Source organism: Meles meles, chromosome 2, assembly GCF_922984935.1.
Source record: "Meles meles chromosome 2, mMelMel3.1 paternal haplotype, whole genome shotgun sequence".
In the NCBI taxonomy this organism is placed as follows: domain Eukaryota; kingdom Metazoa; phylum Chordata; class Mammalia; order Carnivora; family Mustelidae; genus Meles; species Meles meles.
In genome coordinates, this window is record NC_060067.1 from 172,528,466 (window position 1) to 172,547,829 (window position 19,364).

General features: G+C 46.8%; 1 protein-coding gene across 1 annotated transcript in view; it reads left to right on the top strand.

Annotated features, from left to right (window-relative positions):
* Positions 1-14,938, top strand: part of SFRP1 (secreted frizzled related protein 1) — a 45,594-nt gene extending 30,656 nt beyond the window's left edge. The window contains exon 3 of the mRNA XM_045998025.1: positions 10,857-14,938. Within this exon, the coding sequence (XP_045853981.1) occupies positions 10,857-11,179 (323 nt within the window). The 3' untranslated portion in view covers positions 11,180-14,938. The remainder of the gene's footprint in view (positions 1-10,856) is intronic.
* The last annotated feature ends 4,426 nt before the right edge of the window (positions 14,939-19,364 follow it).

Below are 19,364 nucleotides of genomic sequence, written 5' to 3' on the forward strand. Positions count from 1 at the left end.
GCAGACGTGCTGGTCACCGTGCTTGGAGTGCGTCGGACTTTTTGGGGATTTTGTAAAAGATTCCTTTGAGGATAGTGGACGCACAGTGTTACGTTCATCTCAGACTTACAACAGTGTTGCAACTTTTCTCTGTGTCATACTATGTTCACAACAAGTGTAGCGACCATCTGTCCCTGTATAACACTTTTACACTCACATTGACTACGATCTCTGTGCTGTGCTCTGGGGCTGTCTTTGAGTTTAGGCAACTTCATCGCCAGGACTGGGGTCTTGTGCCTGTGTGTTCACGGTTGGCCCTGGCTGTGGTCGATTGAAGCAAGGTCCCCGGGCGATGCCAGCAGGCGAGGGAATCAGTTGTTGTCTGAGATGGAGATCCTTTCCCTTGGTGATTAGTGTTTCTATATTGGATTTCAAGACAGAGAAAGGAAGTAAGATGATTTAGAAAGATTTTTGCCAGTACCAAAATGGAAATTGACATTAACTGGTCCAGTCTTCATGGAGACCCAGAGAAGTAAAGTGATCTACCCAAGTTTATACAAAATGTTAGTACTGGGAGTCCGTACTGGAAGCTGGAGGCCTCGCCACTGAAAGGTGCTGCCTTTTGCTACCAAAACCTTTGTTTTCCTGATGTTGCGAGAGCCACCTCTGAGGAGAGGGGCCCCAGAGACCTTGGTGATCCTGAGAATGGCGCCAGATCAGCTCACTTGAGGTCAGCTGGGAGTCGGACATGTCCATGTTGAACATGCTGACTTCAGTCAGAACTTCAGTGAGTTTGGAGGCTGTAGAGCTTGTTGGGCCCTCAGGATGTTTAAATGCCATCCCAGAAAGAGTCCTTTGAGTACCCCACTGTGAATAACCAAGGTGACAAATCAGAAAGCCCGCCCTAAGCTTCTCCTCAAATCCTTTGAACTGGTGGTTCTCAAGTGTGGTCTTCAGCAGCATCAACATCACTGATCACTGGGGAACTTCTTTTTCTTCAGATTTTATTTATTTATTTACTTATAGCACGTGAGTTGGGGGAGGGGCAGAGGGAGAGACAGAGAGAATCTCCAGCAGATTCCCTGCTGAGCGTGGGCCCCGACTTGGGCCCCATCTCAAGACCCTGAGATCATGACCTGAGATGACACCATGAGTTGGCCACTTAATAGACTGACCACCCAGGTGCCCCTCGCTTGGGAACGTTTCGTGTTCCCAGATGGGAATACAAATCCTGGGGTCCTGTGCTACTCCTGAATCAGCCACCGGGTCAGCAATTTGCCTTTTAACCAAGTTATCCCGGTGATTTTGATGACACGTCATTCGAGAACCTCTCTCTTAAATATCTCTCAGAGACAGGGAGATCGCATGGCTTTCCAGATTCATGCCCCACCTTTTTTCCTTCAAGAGACCATTCCACACCCCGCCTTGCCATGTGGGTGACCACCGGGGGGTAAAAAGGAGAGGAACCGAGGAAACCCAATGACCCCTCAGAAGGAAACACTGTTTGCTTGGCAGGTTTGTCAGGGCTTGGAGCCAAGATTCAATCAATCCTAATGATTGACTGCATTTAAGCAATTCTCCTATTCTCTTCCACCTCCTGCTTGGGGGTGGAGCAGGGAGCTGGGAGCTTACTGGGAAGGAGAAGGGCCAAAGCTCCTCTTTGTCCCAGTCTGAGGCCCTCGGCGCTGCTCCCAGGGCTGCCAGTGCACAGGTCTTCCCAAATAAAACCACACCAGGCAGCTCATTGCTCTCAAAATGGGGTTTTCATTTTGCGCCATTAGCTTAAGTCAGTGGGGATTTAACGCGATCCATGAAATCAAGCAATTAGGCAGTGGGATTCCGGATGGCTAACACGGCTGCTGCTGGGCTGTGTGTGTGAGTTTATGTGAGGGTGTTGGGGGGGCAGGATAGCCTCCTCTCTCCTGCCTGACCCCACTACCCCCAACCTCCCCAGGACGTCTGGGGTTCAAAAAACAGGAGAATCTCAATGAGATAGTTTGCACCAAGTAAGTCAACTCAGGAGCATTTTCTACATCTGCTGTTTTTTTTTTTTCTTTTTGCAAATGAGAGAAGGAGAAAGCTGCTTTCAATTGATTTTTGTTCTTTGTTTTTTTGTAACGTATGTCCCGTCGTCAGTAAATGCACGTTAAGTATTCAGGGTGTGGTTTGTGGTCTGGGGGTCCAGTCTGAGTTGCTGTGACCAAATGCAAGCTTCTTTCTTTGCTTAAGGAATGAATGATGCCAAACACTGGCTCCTGCTGGGAACAGAGAGGTCTGTTAAGCTCCCATGGCAGGACCTCTGTCAGTAGGACTCATCTAGGCCCCGATGCCTCAAAGTCAGCTTGCCCTGGTGCACCCAGACCATCCACAGCAGGGCGGGAGGACGCTGGGGTTTCTCTTAGCCAAATCCTGACCCAGTGCTGTGACCAAATCTCTTTCGCGCTGTTGGATTTGGGTGTGGCGTTTGCTGCCTCAGAGTCGCCCACCCAAGGGATTTGTGAAAATGGGGACAGGAAGTAGAAGCCCGGTCTTCTCTGTCACGAGCACTTAGCTAGGTCTTGCTATCTTGAATGAGCTTTTTCGTCTGGAGGAGGGGTGTCGGCCAAGTCCACGGAGCTGATGCATAAGATGCCCATCTGTGGGCCTTCCTGCTCCAGGGGGCTGAGAACAGGTCACTTTGTAAAGAGTTTTCTAGTCTTATCCTCCTGTTCCTCAAGTCATCTGTTCGGGATCTTCAGCCCTCTCTGCAGAAGAAAGTAACTGAGGACAAAAGGCGAGTTACTAGGAGTCAGGATGTGGTCTGATTGTGTGCTCCAGGATGACTTTCCATTGTCCAGTTGTCCCCCGAATCTGCCAGGGCCCCATCCATTCCCTTTCTTTCTTGCTCCGTGCTTGGGGGAGCTCTGGAACAGAGCAGAGAGCTCTGGGTGGAGAGGCAGGGAGCAGAATTCTTACTTAAGAAGTCCCTTAAGAAATCCCTTAAGAAGCCCTAACACCCTTAAGAAGCCCTAACACCTTTAAGAAGCCCTAACACTAAGCACCACTCGAATGAAGAGCAGAGGACCTGGAAATGTAATTTTTGTGTTTCTTTTAAGATCTCGCATTTTGTCACTTACTTGTAGTTTAAATACATTTAACTAGGCTATAAAATTTCTTAAAACTTGAGGTTTTTGAGTCAAAACAAATGCAGTTTAAAAAGTCATGGTGTTAAAATATTTCTAACAAAAAACTGCAGTCCTCTATGTGATGCCTTCCCACCACTAATTCTCACAACCCACAGGTAATATTTTCTAACTAATTAGCTATTTCTTTTGATATTTAGCAAAATGGAGTCAATAAATCACATTAATTTTTTTTAAAAGATTTAATTTATTTATTTATTTGAGGGAAAGCAAGGAAGAGAGAGAGAGCATGGACTGGGGGGAGAGGCAGAGGGAGAGGGAGAAGCAGATTTCCTACTGAGCAGGGAGCCCGACTCTGGGCTTGATCCCAGGACCCTGAGATCATGACCTGAGCTGAAGGCAGATGCTTAATGGACTGAGCCACCCAGACATCCCTCCTGAGGTAGTTTCCTAAGAAAAAATATATGGAAGACAACTTTTTTCTAATCATTGAACAGCTGAAAATGTCCTTATTCTACACCCAGACACTGATTGATAGCTTGGATCAGGGTAGAATTTGGGAATTTTTTTTAATTTTTAAAATTAATTTTTTTAAATTTATTTTTAAAAAAATATAAAATTAGTTATTTATTTGACAGATAGAGATCACAAGTAGGCAGAGAGGTAGGCAGAGAGAGAGAGGAGGAAGCAGGCTCCCTGCTGAGCAGAGCGCCCGATGTGGGGCTCGATCCCAGGACCCTGGGATCATGATCTGAGCCAAAGGCAGAGGTTTTAACCCACTGAGCCACTCAGGTGCCCCTTGAATTTGGGAATTTTGAAGGTGTTGATCCATTATCCTCTAGCTTCTGGTGTTGCTATTGATAAATCCAATGCTATTCTGTTTGCCAGGTCCTCTGTACTAGATATGTAATCCCTTTTCTCTAGAGGACTTTAAAATTCTCTTTATGTTTATGTTTCTAAATATCATGACTGGTTGAGTGGGGGGGGGCTACTGTTAATTCTGAGAACTCATGCTTATTTCTGGAAATTTTCTTGTATGATTTCTTTGGTATTTCTCCCATCCACTCTCTTGGTTCTCTCTTGTTCAGATGGGGAGGCTCCTGGCTGACTCTGTGTGGCTCTTTTTTCCCATCTCTTTGTCATTTGGTTCAGCTTCCCAGGAAACTGTTTCAACCTCATGTTATAAAAGCATTCATCTAGCATTCTTACATTTTAAATATCCAAATATTCTTTTTTGTTTTCTGAATATTTCTTCTACTAGCCTTCTGTTCTGGCTTTATGAATACGGTAATGTCTTCTCTAATATTATCTTTGTAGAAAGTTCTCTTGGGTTCCCCACGTGGTCTCTGCTATCTCTGAGTTCTCTTTTTGCCTGCCCATTTTGTATATTTTTGGTCTCTGTTGTTCACACTTCGGGGCTTTGTTTAAATGCTTGCTGACCCTTGGCTGGCCATTCGGGTCGAAGAGTAAAGGACTAATTTGGAAGCTCTGTGTGTAACTTGTGAGGGCCTCGTTTTAGAGCTTTGCTGGTGGGGGAGCTGTAAGTCTTTTCTTCAGGGATACTAGTTTCTTTAGCTAGGAACCCCTCACACCTCTCTGGGGGATATAAATGCAGTGTTCTAAGGCCTGAGGGACTCACTATTTAGTGTGCAGACTGTCACTTAATGCTATGGAAGGAGTTCAGCCCATCACCACCTTGCACTCCTTTGCATCTGGTGGGCCTAAGCCCAGAGTCTGTCTGGTTCGAACCTTCTTTGAAGAATAAACCTTGGGGGCGCCTGGGTGGCTCAGTGGGTTAAAGCCTCTGCCTTCGGCTCAGGTCATGATCCCAGGGTCCTGGGATCGAGCCCTGCATCGGGCTCTCTACTCCGTGGGGAGCCTGCTTCCTCCTCTCTCTCTGCCTGCCTCTCTGCCTAGTTGTGATTTCTCTCTGTCAAATTAATAAAATATTAAAAAAAAAAAAAAAGAATAAACCTTGGCTGGTGCTGGAATCAGTGAGGGACTCTTACCAGTTTTATGGCCCAAGGCTAGTGGATCTGAGTGTCTTTCTACAGATATTTAGCCAATTCTCATATCCAGTACAACCTCTGTAATGGAGTTCAGAAGTACCCAGTGGCTCCAATTCATGATCATTTCTGGGTCCTGCAGTGTGGGTTGGCTTGTTTCCTTCAGGCGTCCCTATCCATAAGCTGCTAGGTTTCAGCTTTTCTTTTCCCTGTCAAGCCAGCGTTCACCATCCATTTGCTTTCTATTATCCTGCAGGCTGTTGTGTTCTTGTTTTCTTGCATGTGTTTGTAACTTTGTTTTTTTACTACGATTTTAAACTGACTGCAGAATGGAGTGAAAAGGGTTGTGTGCACCCGATCTAATGTGTTTGGCTAGAAGTAGCCAGTGGTAACTCTTCACAGACATTCCAGAAGCTTGATGGTTGCCAGTGCGGCCTACCTTTTCTTTTCACTTCCCCGTGGTTTTAAGCTCCCTGGAATTCACTCTCAGCCTTCCCACAGACCATCAGTGACCCCCAGATCATAAGTAGAATGATCTCGTCTCACACTCATGCTTCAACTCTGCAGTGTTTGGGACAGAGGAGAATTTCCCTATTTGAAAGGCCCTCCCCGTGTGCTTTTTGAGATGCTTGGGTGCCTGGTTTTCCATCTGTGCCTCCGAGGAGTTTCTCAACAACCTTCCTCTCTTCCCAGTGATGGTGCTGCCTGATGGCCCTCATTCTCTCTTTTCTCTGCACTTGACTCTTCACTGTGATCAGTCGAGTCACAAATCCGATCCCTAACTTGGCTTTCCCACCTTTCACATCCGATCCTCCTTGCCCTCCGGCTGAGCAATTCCACATTATTGGTTGCACAAATGGCTGGCTCTTGGCCAAGAGTTGCCATATATCCAAGCGCCCTGTCTAGGTAATTGGACACATGGTGGCACCATTGGTAGAAGAGGGTCAGAAGGAAGAGATGGTTTTGAAGGGTTTGAGTTGGGTGTAATGAGTTTCCTGCTCTCATTTTAGCCTCAGAACTATGGCCAAGCCCCATGGGGAGGCTACCAAGGAACTGAGCAAAAAAATGTGGTTTCTGGTGACTAAAAGTAGAATGAAATTTTAAGAGTCTACCTGAAGATAAGGGATTATTTATTTTAAGATCGATGAGAAAGACCCAGACAGCCCCTCATCACAACCTTCACTTGGCTTTCAAAGTTTCTAGGTCTCTTAATTCTTGCTGGCAGTGACCAGCAAGGTGAGAGGTGGGAGTAATATTCTACGCTCAGAAGATGTTAGGTTGTTGCTAGAAAACAAAACAAAACAACCTGAAGTGTTTTGTTTGTTTGTTTTGTTTTAGTTCAGGGTCTAGGTGTTACAGGGAGCTGAGATCAAGGGCCTGGGGTTCTTGTAGCATGTCCCCCCGGGGTGAGAAGGGCATGTGAAGAAGAAGACTGAGCACAGGGTTGGGGGTAGTGCCAGAGATGAGAATTGCCGGCTCCCCAGTGACTCGGCATGGACCCCCGGATGGTAGTGCCCCCCAGGCTGGCAGACAGGCTGCACTCTACACATTACAGAGGCAAGACTGAGACTCAGGGAACTCAAAACCAGATTTTGTGGTCACACAGTTAGAACCCAGGACACAGGACTCTGTCCCGTGCCTCAGCTGTTGCCTCAGCTGCTGCCTCGCCTCCTGGGGCTTCTCCTGCCTGCCCACACCGCCATTTGCATTGCAAACCGTGAACACAGTCTATGGGCAAATCTCTGGGGTCCAGGCCCTGTCTGCCTGGTGGAGGCCGAGGCGGGGGAAGAGGAAGTGGTGATCAGTTCCAGGCTGCTCCTGGGCCAGCACCCACCCCTGTCCCAGAAGCCCCTGGATGTGGTACGGTGGGGGGCTGTGCACATATCCACAAGGCACAGAGAAATCAACCTTGGACAGCTAATCGCCTATCCAAACATTGTCGGTAATCTGCATCCCTAAAATAAACCCTTAAAAGATGGAAAGATGTTAGTAATTTCTGGCCATATGTGCCTCCTCCTTCCTTACTCTCTCCACCTCAAAAAAGAAACTGAGCCAAATGGCAAGAAATAAAGAGCCTAATGCATAACACATTTCCATCATTTGATTTCCCCTCTCCCCTTGCTGTCCCCCCACCTATGTAAACTAAATTCCTTTACACGGTCATGGCAAAGGAACATTAATTTTTGATTTGAGTTGTGATTAAAAGCAACACAATCAAAAGAGTGAAATAGTTTCCACCGAAGCAATATCATTTTAAACCCAGTCATGGTGTAGTATGAAAGAGTGTGGTCTTTGGGGTTAAGTGTGGGTTTTAATTCTGATTTTATCTCTTACATACTGTGGCTTCGGGTTGTCATTACTTAACCTGAGTCCTTCTCCTTGATTGTAATAAATAATAACAGTGACTTCTTAACGTGATTGCTGTGAGCATTAAATCTGGAGCCTCTCACAGAGCCACCTATCCCATGCTCATCGGTAAAGTGTGGCCCTTGAAAACTGGTGGCTTACTCTGCAAAAAAGAAGGTGCCCTCCATGGGGTGCCTGGGTGGCGCAGTTGATTAAGTGTCCAACTCCTGGTTTCGGCTCTGCTCCCTATCTCAGGATCCTGGGATCAAGTCCCATGTCAGGCTCGTGCTCAGTGTGGAATCTGCTTAGTAAGACTCTCGTTCCCTCTGCCTCCCGCCCCCATACTCTCTCTCTCTCTCAAATAAATAAATAAATATTAAAAATAAAAGAGGGTGCCTACGTTGTCAATTGGGGCATGCACTCATTTCGGCTGATGATGTAATTGATTGCTTCTAAGGCAAGGTGGGGTTCCCAGTCTTAGACTTTGAGAAGTAGCTTGGGATTCACCTAACACTGGGGGGTCACTTTCTTTAGAGGATCTTGTGAAAGGAGTAGAATTGTTCTTAACTGCTTACCTTCCTGTAGCACTCTTCCCCACCTTTCTCTGTTATGTGGTTTCTCCCAGTCCTGCATTCTCTGTTTTGCAGAGGGGAGGCAAGAGAGGGAGCCTTGACTTTGCCTAGGCCTGGGTAGTGAGTCTCCTCATGCTGGTCCCATATTCAACTCCAGTGAGAACTCTTCTCATTCAGTGAGCCACAGACCAGAACAGTTGAAGTCTTTCCCCAAGTGAACCACCAGGCACAACGTTTGCAAGCCCACAAGGGAAGCTAAACCAGGTGTCGGCTTGTGGGGTCACATCTGGGGTGAAGTCCAGTGCTGTCCCCACCACTCTCTGTCCAGAGTGGGGTGGGAATCAAGCATAATCAGAAGTATGGGGCAGTAGCTGGTTTGGGTGGGGGAAGAGGTTAGAGAAAGGAACTCTCTGGGAGGCTGTGCTCAACTCACTCCCCTGTGTGCTGGGAAGCCCAGACCAGCCTCAAAGGTCAAGGTTAATCCTTCGCAAGAGCCTTCTGCTGCTTTGTGCCCAGTTCCTGAACTTTCTGCTGCCCTTGGGAGGGAGGCATTTCTTAAGGGATCCCAGGCCTAGGGTATTATATGAGATTAAGTAGACTGCAGAATCTGGAACTCTTTTTGTAAGAAAAAGAAAGCAGCAGGAGCGTTTAATTTACTGACTTTGACACATTCATTAAAGGTTTGTTTCCAGGATGTTCCCCCTCCTTCCTATCCTCGGGTTAGCCAAGGGTGTTTTTTCTCATTAACTAAATACTAAATAATAAAACCTTTGCAAAATTCCTTTGGCAGAGCAGTCTCTTTCAAGCAGGAGAATCTCTTCTACCGTTTCGTAAATCAAGTCCTTTTGAAATGTGGGTGAAACCAGGAAGTGAGTCTGAGCTCCTCCCCCTTATTTGCTTGGTTCTTGTAGCTGGTCCTCTAACTGTGAGGTTCATTATAACAAAATTTTGCAGCCGTAGAGTCATCATGGACTGCACAGTGATTCAAAGTGCACATTTAAGACATGGGTTTAGGCTGAGGATTAGTGACTTTGGCCAGGTAAACTTAACCACCCCCTCCCCATGCCAATGCTTTTCTCATCTATTAAATGGGAAAAATAATTATACGTTCCTCATGGAGTTGTTAGGTTTAATTGGGGAAATTCATGGAAAATACTTAGCACACTTCCGGGCATGCCATATGCTCTCCTAATTGTTAGCTAGTGCTATTCTGTTCAGATTCAAGCCTTTCCTCGTGGAGCGTGGGTGGGAAGTTTGAGTTATTAAAAAGAGGCTTGCTAATTTTGACTTTACAAGATTTCAGAGGATGCACAAATTCTCTGGTAACTAGCATCTGGAGAATGGTTTTCCTCTCCTTTGGAACTCTCTGGCCTGGCCAGCTTGAGAGGGGACTTGATTTTCATAGTGATGCTGAATTGCTAGTGCATATACATCTTCTAGAATGCCTCCACGCAAATTCAATTCTCTTCATCGACAGGCCTTGTGTTGTAGCCATCACTACATTTCCTGTCTATACATTCACATTACAATAATGTTAACCCACAGTCTGTAGAGCCAAGGAAAAACGGAAGGCCAGCTTGGTGGACAGGCTCTTCCTCTCCCCTAGAGAGCTGAGCCCATGTCCTGCGTCAGACTCCAGGAAGTCCTCGTTTGGATTTCTCTCTCAACACTTCACCAGGAATTGCTCAAATCTGTCAAAAGCTCAAAGCAGAGTTTGATTATGTGTGGGTCTACCCAGTGGAAAGAACATATATGGCACCCGTTAGTGGTGGCTTTGTGGTTGATGGAATATTAGTGGTACCTGCTATCAAAACTCCCTAGAGGCGCCATGGTGGGGACTGGAATTTCTCCAGAGCAGAAGGTGGACACAGATTTTTTTTTTTTTTTTTTGACAGAGAGAGAGCACAAGTAAGCAGAGAGGCAGGTGGGTGGGTGGGGGGGAGGCAGACTCCCTGCCAAGCAGAGAGCCCTATGCGGGGCTCTATCCCAGGACCCTGAGATCATGACCTGAGCTGAAGGCAGAGGCTTAACCCACTGAGCCACCCAGGCGCCCCGTGGACATTGATTCTTGATGCACTCAAGCATAATTGTTTGACACACTGTTTATGCACTCCCCATTGCTGCATGTGCACACGTAGATTTTGTCGGTTCACAGTACCCAACTTTCAAGGAATTGTAGGTCCTTTGGATGTTAGAAATCTAAACCAAAGGCTTTCTCTTTAAAAACAAAACAAAACAGAAAAACTCAGGGTGACTTTTTTCTTGGAATCCTGAGGTCCACAGCGTTAGAGTATATGGATTATATTCAAGTGTATGAGCCCCTTCTTCTCTGAAAGCATTGTATGATATATTGCGTCACTGAATTTAAAAAAAAGAAATATGATTTGGTACTTTTTTAAAAAAAGATTTTATTTATTTATTTGAGAGAGAGAGAGAGAGAGAACAGGGAGAAGCCCGATGTGGGGCTCGATCCCGGGACTCTGAGATGGTGACTTGGGCGGAAGGCAGATGCTTAACGGACTGAGTTACCCAGGTACCCCTATGATTTGGTACTGAATATGTATTCTGGAATGTCATGGAGTCCCAGGGCAACTCCTGAGTTACCATTAGACACCACGGAACTAGGGGGCAGAATGAGAGCACAGAGATGAACTGAGACCTTGGTGTTCATCTGTAAAACTGCCTCTTTCTTTGACTTGCCAGTTGCCTTTCAATTTGGCCTCCTCTTGCGTCCAAACTTTGGGTCGTTGTTTTAGATGGAAAGCTGTGTTCTAAAATCCCTTTTCTCCCTCCTTCTCTCTTCTTCCCCTCTTTACCTGTACCACCTCTAGCCCTGAGGATGAAAATCAAAGAAGTGAAAAAAGAGAACGGTGACAAAAAGATTGTCCCCAAGAAGAAGAAGCCCCTCAAGCTGGGACCCATCAAGAAGAAGGAACTGAAGAAACTGGTCCTGTACCTGAAGAACGGGGCCGACTGCCCGTGCCACCAGCTGGACAACCTCAGCCACCATTTCCTCATCATGGGCCGGAAAGTGAGGAGCCAGTACTTGCTGACGGCCATCCACAAGTGGGACAAGAAAAATAAGGAATTCAAAAACTTTATGAAGAAAATGAAAAACCACGAATGTCCCACTTTTCAGTCGGTCTTTAAGTGATTTTTCCTGGGTGGGTTGGGGAGGGAGCCGTGGGTTGGGGGGAGGGGTGGGGCTGAGCAGACAGCCCTGGAAGCCGGAGGTTCACGCTCAGTGCTCCTTGGGTTGGTAGAGGACATTGTAATCCAGTCGGCTGGGCTCCGGCAGCCTCCCTACGCCTCCCCTTCCATAGCCACGCTCCAGACCCAGTACAGCCAGTATTTAAAACCGCATGCCCAGGTAAGGAAAATCATTTAGGTTAGGAAGTCTTTTAGGATCTACAGCGCGGAACAGCACGTCACTGAGTAAAAGCAAACCATTTCAACCCGAGACGGCCACCAAAAAAGAAAATTCTGCCGGTAAACAAATGAACAAAAAACAAAAAGAAAAACGAGATTGGGCAAAAAGTGAGAGACAGCAGCAAAAACTCAGCTCTGCAACTTTCTTTGTGTTGTTCCAAATTGCTTATGGATCTCCCAGCTGATCTAGGTCTTTGGAACTAGAACATTCCGACTATTGGTCAGATGTGTTGCTTTCAGTTCCAGAGTAACTTCTCTTTCTGTCTGCCTTCAAGAGAAACACACAACCACACCTATAACTTGAGATCGATTCCCAAAAGTCAGCGCAGGGGGAGAAAGCACAAGGACAGTAGGTAATAGTGAGAACACAGGGAGGTCACGACTGCTCTGCCTTTCCATGTGATTGTCTTTTGACACGAATCTGCTGGTCTCTGATGGCATATACAGGGCGGTTAGCATTGGCCTCCGTGTGTGACCTGACCTCCGCACGTGTGGAGGGCCGCACATGCCTGCCTTTGTGTGGGGAGAAGGAAACACCATGGGGACCAAACCTGCGGCATGAGAGAGAGGATGATTTTCAGACAGAGAAGGCAATGGTTAGTGGTTTTCAAAAAACATAGTTAAAGAAAAAAACAAAAAAAACATTAGGAACAGCCCCACAAATTGCTAGTCAGTGTGAACTGGAATTGGGGGAAGAGCTGAATGTTCTCATTTCATCTCTCTGCTCATTTCACCTTTTTGGGGGGGCAACAACAAAAACCCTATTTACTTTTCAGCATTAAAAAAAAAAAGTCTACATTGACAATTGAAAGGGGTACTGGGCTGAGGGTCTTTTGGTGCATTTGAGGCTCCTTTCCAGAAGGACAACTCTCTCACTGGACATTTGGGGTGGGGGGTGGATTTGCCTGATAGTGGAACCATGTGGCCCTCTTTTCTGAGGCGTTCTGGATTGCCCTGGCCCCAACCCAGAGCCAGTCAAAACGCACAGTGCTTCCTGTGCTTTCCTTTCCTGCGACCCGGTGGATTCCTTCCAACCTGACTGACTGTAGATCAAAGAAATTCAGTACAGCCCACCTGCCTGCCCTCTGTACTTAAAAACAAACAAACAAAAATATTTTTAAAAATTTTTAAAGTTCTGCAGAGGAAGGTTAAACCCAAAATGTCCCCATCCAAGGAGAGAGTTTCAGGGCAACAAATCTCTGCAGGTTTTCCCGAGTGCCCTAAGATACTTCTTAAAACCCTTGCATTTCATAGGCGATATATAGAAACTCATTCACATAAGCACCTTTATTCCTCTTGTTCGGTGACTAAGAAATCATTCTAAGCAAATAATGTTCACTTGCCCCTTGAGCCCGATTCTTCATTCTTTGTAACACCCAGAGGTGGTGAGTTAGTAGTTGTCCCTCTGGGCAAGTGTTTATACCCAATCCAGAAGCTGCAGTGATGCTGGAAAGTGACACCCATGAGGCTCCTGGACTGACACAGAAACAGTGGAAGATTGTGTTAACTTCTGAAAACTCCGGTCTGCAAATCAGCATGCCAACTTCATTACCCACCAGAGGGTTATCCTGATATAATTAACCTCTCACAAATAGTGATCCTATTATTTTAACATTCTGTTGTTGTTGTTGTTGTTGTTGTTTTGGTTCTCTCTGACCTTTAATCATGAAGTGTTGGGGATCTTAAGTGATTTGTCTGAAATTTTGGATGATTTTTAAAAAAATGTATATATATATTAGTTAATTAGAAATATTCTACTTTCCTATTGTTAACTGAAATTCTGAGCGATTTCATGAATGCATGGATCTGGGCCTTCATTTGGGTTGCTTGGGTTGATGAACTCAAGAATTCAGTGCTCATATGTATCTGCTCATTTTGACAGAGAGCATGTATGCAACAGGCCTCTGTCCAAAGCAGGGCGGTAGGAAGGGGTTTCTGCAGAAAGACAGGAAAAATGGGCGGCCGTGCTGCACAGCTCTCTAAGTGGGAATTCTCAGGTAGGAAGTGACATTTGCAGCCCAAGTTCACAGTGGACTGGCAGTGTGAATTGCAGCTGTTGGTTTTACCCCCACCAGACAGTCCCAGGGCTTGTGAGTTTCAGTGCGGATTTGAGAGGCACACTATCCCTCTAACATCAGCAGTTTGAGGACACAAAAGTGAGGCTATGCGGCCAAAGCTGCATTTTTATCACAACCTTTGTTTTTCTCAACCAAGGGTATGACAAAACCAATGTGTAGACCATCGGTTTGGTCATCGGTTTCCAAAAGAGGAGGTCGGTATGTGATCTGGTAATTGTTGCAAGTTCAAAGGTCATATGTGTAAAGGTTAAAAATCATTCCTGGTAAAATCCTGTGAAGTCATTGGCAGAACTCAGCTCACTCTTTGAAGACTGCTGATTCTTTGATGAGATGAGAATCCCAAGAACACTTTACTTTTAGACAATCCTGTGTAATCCTTGGCTCTTGCTTCCAGGGCATTGGCAACAAGAGCCCCCAAAGGCAGAATCCTGGGTCAGAGCTCGAGTTTTCATTTAGATCTGTAAATTACAGAAATCTCAGTGCCCAAAGCGAGAGTGTGTGTTTCTCATCAGCCTCCCAAGTAACTAGTTGCTCTGTTGGAACTCGGCAGATGTGGGCTGGGGCCATCTGTTCCTGAAGCACACCTTGGGTGACCCCCCAGGGGATAGCTTCCCGGCCATTCTGATCTGTCACCAGCAGATACATAGGGCGTGGGTGAAATTCCTGTTTCCTCTAGTCCCCTCCCGTAGCACTCCTTTTTTAGAGTCTAAATCTTTTACAAAAGCTTTGAATACTGTGAAAATGTTTTACATTCCATTTCATTTGTGTTGTTGTTTTAACTGCATTTTACCAGATGTTTTGATGTTATCACTTATGTTAATAGTAATTCCCGTATGTGTTCATTTTACTTTCATGCTTTTCCTGCCATGTATCAATATTCACTTGACTAAAAATCACTCAATTAATCAATGATAATGTGAGTTGTGTCTTCCCCCTCACCCCTCAACGATAGACCACTCCCCCTCCACATCCCCTGCTTGAGTTTCTTCAGTGAGGTTTTCTGATCTTAGTTTTACTGCTTTGCGGTGACAACTGGGTATGGGTGGGCTGGAGGAGCACCTGGGAGGCATTGCCGACGCCCCTCATCTCCATCCCACGTTGACCATCTGCTCCCATGGATAACTTCCAGAAGCTTTTCTCCCGGCTGTGTGTGTTTCAGACCAGAAAGGTTACATACTTGTTTTTCAACCCTGCCTTTTCTGTGTTTTGGGTTTCAGATGCTTTCTCCTCTTTAGCCAATTCTGTGTTAAAATTACCAACTAAAATTTGAAAACTCTCTGGCACCTGGAGTCTTAGACCTGTAGGAGATCTTAGAGGAGACCATGTCCAGCTGTTTCAGTTATAGATGGAGAGCATGAAATGGGGGATGGCTGGGGTTTCACAGGGAGCTTGGGGTTCCCAGGCCAATGATGTCCCTGGAACAGGAACCCAGGGCTCCTAGGGGCTAGATGTGTGGGAACAACATCTGAGCCACGGCCGATCTTCTCTTTGGACCCCATGGGAGGAACTTGCTGAGCCCAAGCCATTTCATTTCCCACTACTGGTCTGCTGAGCACACTTTGAGGATGAGACTAGAAGGGGCAAGTGAGAAGAGCTGTGGCGTTCAACAGTGTCTTTACTCCCTGCTATCATAATGCCATGTCTGGGATCCCTATGTAGAGCTCATCTCCTCGGGACTCAGTATTAACTTTGGTTGGAGAAGAAAATGTGTATGCGTGTGTGTGTGTGTGCATGCACGCATGCGCGCGCATGCACAAGTTGGAAAGAAAATCATATTGTGGGAGAGCCCCAGTTAGAAACCCAAAGCTGAGGGCCAACGCTTTCAACCCTCCACTCGTTCAGTTCACTTTTGTCCCGGGCCTTGATGGTTGGTTCTTCCTTTGCAGAGTCCACTCATTCTGGAGACTCACGGATCCCTTCCTTTTTTTCTTCCTCAGCAAACCATGAGCACTACCATCCTCTGCCCTCTACCAAGTTGCTTCAGTTCCCAAGCCTAGACCACCAGGGGCCATTGAGGTTGACCTACTGGTGGAATTTACCTCGACTGCTGAAGTCCTATCCGAATCTGACAACAGAAATGGGACTTTTCATGTTCCATTTGTTCACATCTGGGCCGTTTCAAGCTCAGGTTATGGGAGAGGCCAAGAAAAGGGGAAAACTGAAGTATTTAGAGGAGAAATCCCACCTCTTTGAAAAATTGAGGACAGCCTGCCGAGCCAGGCTGATTTACTGAGGAATAGGCGTTAGGAATTTCTGTCAGCGAGGGCCTTTTTTGTAGGTTTGGAGAAGAGGGGTACCAGAACAAGCTCCAAATAGGAGCAGAGAGCTCCTGTGCTTTATACATCTGCGGACTATTTAGATAAGAAGGAGCTGCATTTAATCATGGAGAGAACTGTTTGCTTAAATAAAGGGAGGGAAAGTGGCATGTGTGTGTTTAAGGAGAGAAAGAGGAGGTGGGAGGAAGGAGAAAGGATCCAGCAATTTTCCACAGCTGAAATCCCACCACGTGGTTTTAATTAGGATGACCTTCCCATCACCTGAGCGCCAGAGTTGGTGGACCGGGGAGCGGGGGTGAAGGCTTTGGAATTCTCATGGTCCTGTCCTTGGGATTTCCGTGAAGCTACACCTTGGGCAGCATGACCTCCAAAGCGAAACTCTCACTCAGAAAAATGGGTTGACGGTGCTGTGAATCTTGATGAAAACAAGGACACCAGCTGGTGGGTCCCATGTGGTTTGGATCCCAGCAAAATTTCAGTGCTGCTGGGGAGAGAGATCAGCTCCTTCCCCGGAGTGCCTGGGTCCTGGGCCCCAGAACCATGTGCACAGGAAGCGTGCTCATTGGCTAGCCAGGTGGGATTTCCCCTGCCAGGCCTTCTAGGAGATTCCTTAGATGTCAGGGTTGAAAGATAAATAAAGCAATCAAAACCCACACTGCCTCTTAGATTTCTTTTCTTTTCTTTTCTTTTTTTTTTAAAGAGAGGCAGGCAGAGAGAGAGAGAGAGAGGAGGAAACAGGCTCCCCACCAAGGAGAGAGCCCGATGCGGGGCTCGATCCCAGCACCCTGGGATCATGACCTGAACCGAAGGCAGAGGCTTTAACCCTCTGAGCCACCCAGGTACCCCTTAGATTTCTTTTCAAAAAAGAGATTCGTGAAAAAGAAGACACCCTGTCCAAGTGCTTTGTACCTAATCTTTCTGCTGCTTGTTTGGATACTACCCCCACCCCCCACCAAGTGTCTGCTGCCGCTGTTTGTCCTGGGAACGAGTGGGGTGTAGGGGTGGGATAAGACCTCAGTTTCCAGTTCTCCAGGCTCTCCAGTTCTCTGGAAAGTTTATGCAGATCTGAGCAATTTTGCCTCTTAGCCTAGAAGAGTGAGCCTATAATCTGAAGGAATAAAGATGACACATGCCAAAACCCCAGTCCTTATTTCACAACGTGGCCCACGGACCAGCCAGGGTGGGTTCCACAGAATTAACCGGATTCCTCTGGGGTCAGCACACCTCCCAAGGCTGGCAGCTGAGGCCACTGGGAATCTAAATTTGGCTGCTAGTGTTGGCAGGTGACTCAGTGACTTCTAGCTACAGTACGCCCCCTCCGGCATGGTAAATCAGGGCCTGGCCTGGACCAGGCCCGGGGTGGCCCCAAAGGCCTCACGGGAAGGAGAGGGAGGAGGGAGCTTTTAGCTGGCTAGAGGGAAAAATAAGCTCCAGCCATACACTGCAATTAATGTCAGCCTGAAGACTTCCTAGCTAGGCCCCCAGTTGCCAATCCGCCACCACGTGTAAACTCTTCCACACTCTCGTCATTCTCTCAGGCTGTCTCCTTATGTTCGGATGCCTCCTCTTTGCAGTGCCAGGACCAATGGCTATTTATGATATGGAGGCTAGAGAGGGGGGTAAAGGCATCCCGCAATGGAGACCAAGCAGGGAGAGGGTAGACGTGCTCCACGACCCAGAGCCTTGAATTTATTCCCCCTCAATGGAAGGAAAGACTCACCTTTGAAACCTTAGACACTGGATTGATGGTGACATGATCTCCATGAAAAAAAGGACAACTGGTGTGACCTAGTCGGTTTAGATCCTAGCAAGATATTTCGTCCAAGACCCTCCTTACTGTGACCCCTACCCTCCAGTCCTGGGCTGGAGGGCGCAGCTCTCCAGTAGGGGACCATTCTTTTCTCCAGGTCTGAGCATTTTCCAGCAGTCCTCAGACTGAACATACAGCAGGTCCAGAGAAAATCCTGTCCTCTTTTCTGACTCACAGTTTCCTCCCTGCCTGGTGGATGGAAATGTGTTTGTTCAAGAGAAGTGGTTTCAACTGCAGGGGAAAGAGATCCAGCTTTAAATCAAGTCAAATGAAATTCATGTGTTCTAAGAGGCGTGTGCGTGCACGCACACACACACACACACTCTCTCTCTCTCTCTCCACATGTGCCAGGGAAGGTCACAGCTCTGCCCCAGGAGGACTCCTTTTTCCAAAGCACAAACTGCTCCGGGTTTAAATTTGTTGCTATCGTTTTTATAATCACTGTTATGTGTTCTGATGATTGTGAGTGGCATTGGGAATGTTTGTTCTCATGTAATTGCTTGTTTCCTACTGAAATTTCCATGTCAGACCCTTTCATTGTTCCCATTATTGCTCGCCTCACATTCTGCCTGCTGGGGAAGACCCATCACAATGCCTTTGGTATTGTAGGTATGGATTATGGAGCCCGGGTGCAGGACCCCCCCATTCCCGCCCCCAACCCCAGTCAGGCTGTCAGGCGGCTGTCACGAGCCAGCCACAGGAATTCAGGGCTGGGAGCTCCAGCCCTGTCCTGACCAGCTGGGGTTCCCAGTTGCTGGGCCAAACATTGGGACAAGGGGGGACTTAACAAAGGCTGGCCTGCCTCCTAGTTTGGGATTAGGCTAAATTCAGAGTGCATTTTGCACCCCAAATATTTCAGAGGGAATGTGATCTTTGTGTTTCTGATTCATGTGCATTAACTCATTTAAATGTTGATTTGCAAAGGGCCAGTGATGTCTAAATAAACCTCTAGGGCTTCTATTCCAAGCCAGCCTTTTTTTTTTTTTTTTTCCTATGACTTTTTGTGAATAGGGTAGGTGGGAGGAAGGAATCAAAGATTTTTGTCTTTGAACCAGGAAGCTGCATTCCACTGGGAATGAACTTGGTCAGGAGTCCAGGAACACAGACCTTTGGAATCAACTGGGCTCTCGCTTGGACGAGTCATGTGCTTCTAGTCTCAGTCAGAACCACCTGGACTTCCTCAAGGCCCAGTCACTGTCCAGGCAGTACAAAGCACTTGAACTTGACTTGTGTTGAAAATGAGCCAGAGCGCAATTAAAAGACCATTATCTGTTTACACAAATAAATGCATGTCTCGAGCACATGTGGAATTCTGGAATAAACACCCCTGCTCACCTCTTCTCTTCACCTGAAATTCCAGCAACCATCTCCCACGAACACTAATTTACTCTTTCAACAGATCCAACGCTTACAGAAACTTGGGATATGTTTTCGTACAGGATACACATGAAACCTTTTTGGAATGGGGCAAAGGATGATGACATTAAAAATTCAGCTATGAGTGACTTCTCTGGTCACCCATCCTCTCTAGGGAGCTCTGGGTTTTTGTCTATTTCTCATTTCTTTCATGGGGAACTTAAAAAGAATTTATCCTCGACCTTGTGTGTGAAGAGCACATCTCTTTCCAGGGTGTGGATCTGTATGGATGGGTGTCTGTGTGTGTGTGTGTGGGTGGGTGTGGGTGCGGGTGTATATCAGGGTCTGAGTGTGCAGGTGATGGTTTGGGGATATGTATGTTTGAGTTTG